This window comes from Palaemon carinicauda, chromosome 21, assembly GCF_036898095.1.
Source record: "Palaemon carinicauda isolate YSFRI2023 chromosome 21, ASM3689809v2, whole genome shotgun sequence".
NCBI lineage: Eukaryota > Metazoa > Arthropoda > Malacostraca > Decapoda > Palaemonidae > Palaemon > Palaemon carinicauda.
In genome coordinates, this window is record NC_090745.1 from 19,317,474 (window position 1) to 19,325,270 (window position 7,797).

Consider the following 7,797-nt stretch of genomic DNA (forward strand, 5'->3'; position numbering starts at 1 on the left):
GAGTAGCAAGAGACTTTGGAAAGGGGTGACGAGTTTAAATGTTGATAAGACTGAAGCTATGGTGCGCAGTAAGGAAGGTAGGGATAGGATAGCCATACACAAAAGTAGAGGAGCAGTTATGTGGAACAGTTTAGATACTTGGGATCCATAAATTAGGAGAGACAATGTGAGGCTGAAGTTGAAAATAGGATAAACGCAGCACGGGGAAAATGGAGGGAGGTAACAGGAGTGAGATGTGATAAAAAATGCCAATCAAACTAAAAGTCAAGATCAATAGCACAGTAATAAGACCAGTGTTAATGTATGGATCAGAAACTTGGGCTTTAAGACAAAAAATTGGAAGCAAAGCCTGTGAGAAGAGAGATGAGAATTCTGAGGTGGATTATGGGCATATCACTTCTTGAAAGATTGGAAAATGATCAAATAAGAATGGCAGGGTAGTAAAGATTAGAGAGATGATAAGAGTATCACAACTGAGATGGTACAGGTGCGTGTTGCGGATGGATGGTGGGTAGGGAGTGAAGAGGGCTTGGGAGAAACCTGTTAGGGGGAGAAAATCAAGAGGGAGGCAAAGAATTAGATGGCGAGATAAGGTGAAGGATGATATGGAGAAGGTTTGGTAGAAGAGGAGGCCTTTGATAGAAGGCATTGGAGAGGGCACATCAGGTAACCGACCCCTTAATGTAGGGATAACAGTGGGGAAGAATATGTATACATAGGACGAATATTTTTTTCTAAAATAGGTAAACATCTTGAATGTTTAACTTATCATTTGGGTAATGAAAGCATCTACATGATGATTTCATTACCTAAATTAATATTCCACAAAAAACAATCCTTAAAAATTATGGGTTCATGAAAACTAACTTGAATTATATGTAAAGTAGGGATGACATTTCCCAATTATCAGTGTATGCAGTGTTTTGGTGTATTTCTTCTATTCCTTTAGAAAAGGAAATGCATAAACGACATATAGCTAAAAATTATCTTATTGTTAAAGAACGTGAGTGTCTGATTTTTAAAATGTAGCGAGGAATGAGTTACATTGTGAAAATGCAAGAATTGTGAGTTACTTGAATTTAAAAGTTGGTTGAAGAAATGTAATTTGTTTTGAATTATAAAGATTTTGTTTTGATAAATATTTAATTGATATTGGTATCTTTATCAGCAGAAATTTAGGGTCTCGAAATAAGAGTCAAGAAGGGTGAATCTTGAAAAATAGAGCCCTTCTATAGCTTTCTCAAATGAAGTTAGGTTTCTGTTCAGCGATAAAATATATCATATTTGTGAGTGAAGTCCTGACAATTTAGTCTGACTAAAATTCCATAGTGTGTGTCACTAGCCTTTTAAATATTGTTTACTAAACGCTTACAGTTCAACATCTAATTATGAAAATATCTTCCATTTCAGAACTGTTGACATAAATATTTGGGAAAAAGAAATTCACCCAAAAGGATCACCTGTACTGTATTTTGTTGCACTACCGTCTTGTATGCATAATGGCCGCACCAAACCCTAAAAGAAAGTGTCGACGGTATTCAACAGACTATCTAAAACTTGGCTTTGTGCCTTCACTTACAAATGAGACTTCTCCAATGTGTCTTCTATGTGAAAAAGTGTTTAGCAATGACGCCATGAAACCATCAAAGATGAAAGTTCACATAGAGAGAGTTCATCCAGACAAAAAAGACAAAGATATCATGTTTTTTACAGCGCTGAAAGACAAATTGGAGAGTCAAATGGGCAAAATCTCATTCTTTCCACCACCCGCTCCATCTCATAATGAAAAACAACTCAAGGCATCATACAACATATCACTCATTATAGCGAAGAGTGGAAAATCGTATTCCATCGCCGAGGAAATCATAGTACCTTCAGTTAAAGAAATCATTGACAACGTTATGAATAAAGACTCTAGTAGTGTTTTGAAAGGCTTACATTTGACGTCTGATGCGGTGCAAAAAAACATAGATGAAATGGCTGTGGATGTTGAAAAAACCTTAGTTTCTGAGCTTCAACACAGTAGGTTTTCCATTCAATTTGATGAATCAATGTGCGGAGGAGAAAACATTCTGATGGGTTACGTGAGGTATTTTAGCCAATTACATAAATGCATCATTGATGAGTTTTTGTTTGCAAAATATCTTAAAATTGATGCGAAGGGGGAGAATATTTTTCGATGCTTAGATGAGTACTTAAGAGAGCACAATATACCACTCAGCAATATCACTGCAGTTTCAATTGATGGACCACTGTTCACATTAAACCGTTACAGAAAACTCTCCAGCTTACTTAAAGAAAGCATTCCTGATGTTCGAACTATCCAATGTGTGTTACATAGACAACATCTTGTCTCAAAACGACTCGGTGAAGAACTAAACGAATCGTTAGAAGTGTGTATTAGGTCGATAATTAGAATTAAAGAATATACGTGGAATTCAAGATTGTTGGTGATGCTGTGCGAAGGAAATGATCAGACACTAAATAAGTTACTTTTGCATACAGAATTAAGATGGCTGTCTAGAGGTAATATCTTACAAAGACTTGTAGAATTGTATGACTCGACAGTAAATTTTCTTAAAGACGTGGATCCCTATTTAAGCCAACAGTTGATAACATGTAAAAATCATCTATTCTATTTAGCTGACCTCCATTCACATCTTCATGATGTCCAGACACGTCTACAGGGTAGAGATATTACAATTATTCAAGTTAGAACTCTTGTTTTAGGTTTCCAAATCAAATTAGGCTTGTTCAAATCCTCCTTAGCAAGGAGAGATTTCCAATATTCTCCAAATTTACAGCAATTAGCAAATGAAGGGGATAAGATTCTTTCTGATGATGACTTGGAAATATATATGGCCCACCTCGAAAAATTGTATGAAGACTTTAACGAGCGTTTTGAAGACTTGGAAAAAATACAGATTCCAGACTGGATTGTTGCTCCTTTTGGTATAACAACTGGAAATGCCTCTGACTATGACTTGCAAGAGGAGGTCATTCACATGTCCGTGGACCTCGAAGCTAGATCGCTCTACAAAAGTAATAGCACCAGGTCATTCTGGACCAATGTCAATATTGTAAATAAATATCCCAAACTTTTCGAGAAAGTATTGCCTTTCTTACTCGCATTTCCAAGTTCCTGCATTATTGATGAAAGCTTCATTCAAGTAAATACTCTCCAAACAAGGGAAGGCTCTAAAATGAACATAGAACAATGTGGAGAATTACGACTAAAGTTCACCAATTTGACGCCAAATATAAATGCTATTCTAAAACAACATCAGGCACCCCCATTGCAATAATGAAAGATTATATCTTTATTCTAATACTGTATTATTTGATAGTTTAATCGAACCAACGACTTGAAATTCTTATCTTGATAAACTTCGTTTGATTTATTATAAATGTATAGGGAAATAAATTTTCACATAAAACTATGATTTCTAGCCTATAATATAGTATCTTATTAAAATACAGTACATTTATGAGGTGATAACAAAGACCTAAACTTCTTCAAGGAGGATGAGATATTAGGCAACAAGCAAAGAAGTTTGGTGGCCCCTGTCAACGACCACACATCACGTAGAAACTAAGATGATCAAGAAGAAATTAACCAATACTGAAACAGATTTGCACCAACTCCCGTCACCCTAATATTTGAAAGCTCATAGCATACTGCAATGAAAATAAAACTGAGCATCACAGGAGAGGGAAGATGAGAGAGGGGGTAAAAAAGAAAAAATCAAATTTTGTCAGAGGTTAGAGTCCATGGCTTCAATAATTAAAGCATTATGACTGCGTGGTATTGTTCATTGATATAATACATTTTCATGTGTCTATTTACTAATAATTACAAGTGTGCATTACAGTGTGTGTATATATATATTTTTGGGCTCGGCCATGTCGTCCTGGTGGAATGTTCCTTTAGGTACCTTTCTAAGGGATATTTGCTACAGTGATACTCCCAGAGAAATAAACCGAAGGTCTCCAGGATTCTAACTCCTGGCGCGAGTATCCAGTTAAGGATATCGCTAGGGATCAGGGACATATTTTTTAGATACGACACATAGCAATCTTCACCCCGAACAGATTTAACTCTTTGATATAAGGGGGAAGAGTGGCGAAAGAAAAGGGGATGCCGTTCTAGGTACCCGGTGGACCTCCTATCCGCATTACTACCGGCCGCCATTCCTTCACTTTTAGAGTATAAGTTAGGTGCTCTCCCAAAGACTTCCCGGTGTTTTGTTGCAAGTTTTCAGAATAATCATGCAATCTCCAGCATCTTCATCCTCTGGAAAGTTGAGTATTAATTCTGTTTATAATTTCAGGTTCCCTTCTCACAGTTAAATTCCAATAACCTAAGTGTGTTTGGATGACCGTTGCCATGACCGGAGGCGGCCATTTTACGACCGCTGTCGCCAATTACCATTACATTTTATTTAGTTAGTAAGGTGACATTTACCGGTATTTAGCTATAATATTAGCTAGTTAGGCAAATTATACAAGTGAAGATTGTGCATACAGAAAAATTATTATTCCTCTTCCGATTTTCCGATTATGTAACTTTACTTTTCGTATTCGGCAGGAGGCCCGGCCATACCAACTATGCCGGGAATCCCGGCGGTACCAACATGGCCGTGATTCCTACCAGAGATAGGCTAGCCTCGCTCATATATACGTTGGAAAAGTAATTCCCCACATTTAGCCTCACTCTATCGTTCATTATTAATTCGGATGGAGACTTACATCCTCTGGAATTATGAATAATGTTTGATATATATTCTCTTTTAGAGAAAAGGGGCTAAACCCTTCCTCCCTCCCTGAGTACCGCCACCATTACAGGCAGCAACCACTGTCTTTCCTCATTGCCGTCGAGTAGAACTCCGGCTTTGGGTTAGATATTAACTAAACACCGTCTTTCTTCATTGTTGTCGAGTAGAACTCGGGCTTTGGGATAGATAGTAATTAACTAAGGGTGCCCTTGTCTTGCCGCCGATGATGTCGCCAGCAAAGGAATCATGTTTCCTCTGCCGCCGACGTTGTCGTCAGCACAAGAAGCTGCGCTTCCCCAGTCCACTGTCAGAGGTAGGTGGCATGCCTGCCGCCACCTCTCCTCCAGTGAACTATAAGACTCTTTCGCTTCCCCCTTCTGTTCCCGACACAACATTCTTTCGCTGGTATTCTGACAGTCATCCCGGCTTGCCAGGTTGTCTGTGTTGCCGGTCAGGACCTTAGCGGCGGCAGTTAGTTAAGCCACCTCAGCCACATTACTCCTTATGTCCTTCCTTCACCAGAAGTGAATGTCACGGGGGGAAGATTGAACCGGCCCTAACGGCTGCCGGTGGGAAACCCAGAATACTTTTGAAAAGTCTTCAGCCCTCTCTTGGTCTGCCATCCACAATTATTGCCGTCAGCAGTACAGCTGGGGGCAGGCCTTTTGTGGATGGACGGAAGCTAGAATCAGAAGGATTCTTACCCCTTCCATTCGAACTCTCATTCTGGCAAGGAGACAGTAGGCGGCCTGATAGTCCTCCTACACTTCCAATTGTTGTGCTAAACCATAATAATAGGAAACTCTCCTTCCCTAATGTTTTCTTTCTCTCTATCAGTTAGTGCCGCCAGGTACTAACCTAACCCCAGCAGTACACCGGCTGAACTACAGTATACAAAAAATACAGTAGTACAATTATTCTCTAACATACTCTGTGTTTCCTTTCACAGTCTATTGTTGGGACCACAATATAATGTTGAGGTTGAGTAATCCTTCACAACCAGATGATTTCTTTGATCATCAGAACCCTAATAAATCACCGGTCAGTATCAATATAATACAGGTGGATAAGTTAGTATAAACACTTACTAACCCTACCTCTAAGTACTAGAGTTTCTTCCACCCTGTATTCTCCCTAACAGGGAATCTAAAATATTATTACTGACGGAGGTCTCAGCAATTGCCTGGGAGAGGAAACACAGATATGGGTCTTTCCTATTTCCTTCCCAGCTTACTATCCTAAGCTACCATCTACAATAGTGATTACTATTGCTAATAAAATGTATGGATTTATATAAATGATATAAAAGCCTTATACTCACTGAAACCATTTCCTTTACAGAAGGAGCCAAAGGTGAAGTGCGCAGCTATGTTCTGCAACCACAAGAGTATGAACTTTTGTGGGCATACAATGTGCAGAACTCATGGCCCCTGCTGTATCGTGTCCGGATCCCTGAAGTAATGGGACCCGAAGGGTTGCTCTACCTGCTCAACCTTGCTGACCAACGGCTTCCGAGAAGCCATCCCAGTCACTGTGGAGACTAGGGACACAGCAAGGGAAACCCTTCGTAAGTGGGTAAGAGGGTTCCAAAAGAACTCTCCGGGACCTTACCTACCTAATGAATCTCTACGGTGCCTTCTGTTCCCCAAGGCACTGGCAAATGCAGAAGTGCGCCAGGAACAGGTCCAGCCTCCTCTCATACAGCTGAAGATCGACGCTGACATCCATAAGGCACTAGAAGGCATGGACATCCACAAAGAACGGATGTCAGAAGTGTAAACCTACACAGAACAGGACCTACTGCAAGAAGGCCCTGAAGAAGACGTGAATCTACCAAGCAAGGAGGAAGAAGGATCCGTTTTGACGGTATCTGAGGGCCCTCAGTTCACCGTGACGGCATACCAACCTATGCCATTAACCTCTTCAACCCCAACTCCTCAACCAACTACACAGGTCGACAAGAGCGAAGCAATCCTCACGTCGATCCAGATGTTGGAATCGTTCCGGAAGGAACAAGATGAAGCAATCCATCCAACAGAACAAGAGACAGATACAAGAAAGGGATCGGCCTGGAACTTCCATGGGCTCTACTAAGCCCCTTAGAGTATCAGATCTCCTTCACTGCTCCGAAACCAACCCCTGGAGGTATGCGGAGCACATGCCCATGATGAATGGGAAGCTATTTGTCTCTGAGAAGTTGGGGGCCAAACTGTTTGAAGATCTTGAGATCTGGCCCAGCTTTTCAGCCTATCCAGACTGTTACGTGAGACTGCGGGATGAAGTTGCGTCCCGTGAGGAAACGGTACCAAAGGAAGTCATTGTCTTCGAACATGACAAGGCACAAGCCATCCTTGTAAAGTCCTTGAAAGGAGCCGGATACACCAACTCCAAAGTCTCAGCACTGAGCAAGAGGCATCCCACCTTTGTTGCTCCTTCCTCCATCTCTTTCCCCTTTTCGGAGAAAGCTCTAGAATTTGCCATTAAGGCAATCGAGGAGGGCAAACCCTGCCCATCTCTAGAGGAATGCTAACCATTCTCTCTAGCAATGCCTACCTGCGAGAAGTGGAAAGACGTCCATCTAACCTTCTCCATCTCGAAATTGGATCCAGAGATAGCAGGCCAGCAGTTCAATGAGAAACTCCCGAAGTTCTCAGACCATCTTCTGAGGAGAGAACAGGTGATGAAAGAGAGACTAGTGGCCTCCCTTTCTCATCAGAACTGCCTGGAAATGTGCGCAGGCCTACAAAATGCCCCAGAAATGTATGTTTTCCTAGCTAAGTCTCACATGGGTATCCTTGTGAAGGACTTATAAACTTTCATCAAGTCAAGAAGGACCTGTAGAGAGCACGTGTTTGCCTCGGCAACAGTGAAACATGAACCCAGGAAACTGATTTCATCGTGCATCTGGGGCAAGGACCTTTTCCCACAAGAAGCGGTCCGAGAAGTCATAACTAAAGCAGCCACGGAGAATAGGAACCTTCTCCAAAAGTGGGGCATGACATCAAAGAGGATATCTTCTTCA

The 7,797-nt window shown here is 41.0% G+C and overlaps 1 protein-coding gene across 1 annotated transcript; it reads left to right on the top strand.

Annotated features, from left to right (window-relative positions):
• The first annotated feature begins 1,448 nt into the window (after positions 1 to 1,448).
• LOC137614637 (zinc finger BED domain-containing protein 5-like) lies at positions 1,449 to 3,356 on the top strand. Its single transcript, XM_068344335.1, has one exon. It carries the CDS (start codon positions 1,500 to 1,502, stop codon positions 3,303 to 3,305), a length of 1,806 nt encoding a protein of 601 aa, XP_068200436.1. The 5' UTR covers positions 1,449 to 1,499; the 3' UTR covers positions 3,306 to 3,356.
• Positions 3,357 to 7,797: the final 4,441 nt, after the last annotated feature.

What these genes read in the sequence shown, in the direction of transcription:
- LOC137614637 (XM_068344335.1), top strand. Translation starts at nt 1,500, where the DNA reads ATGGCCGCACCAAACCCTAAAAGAAAGTGTCGACGGTATTCAACAGAC.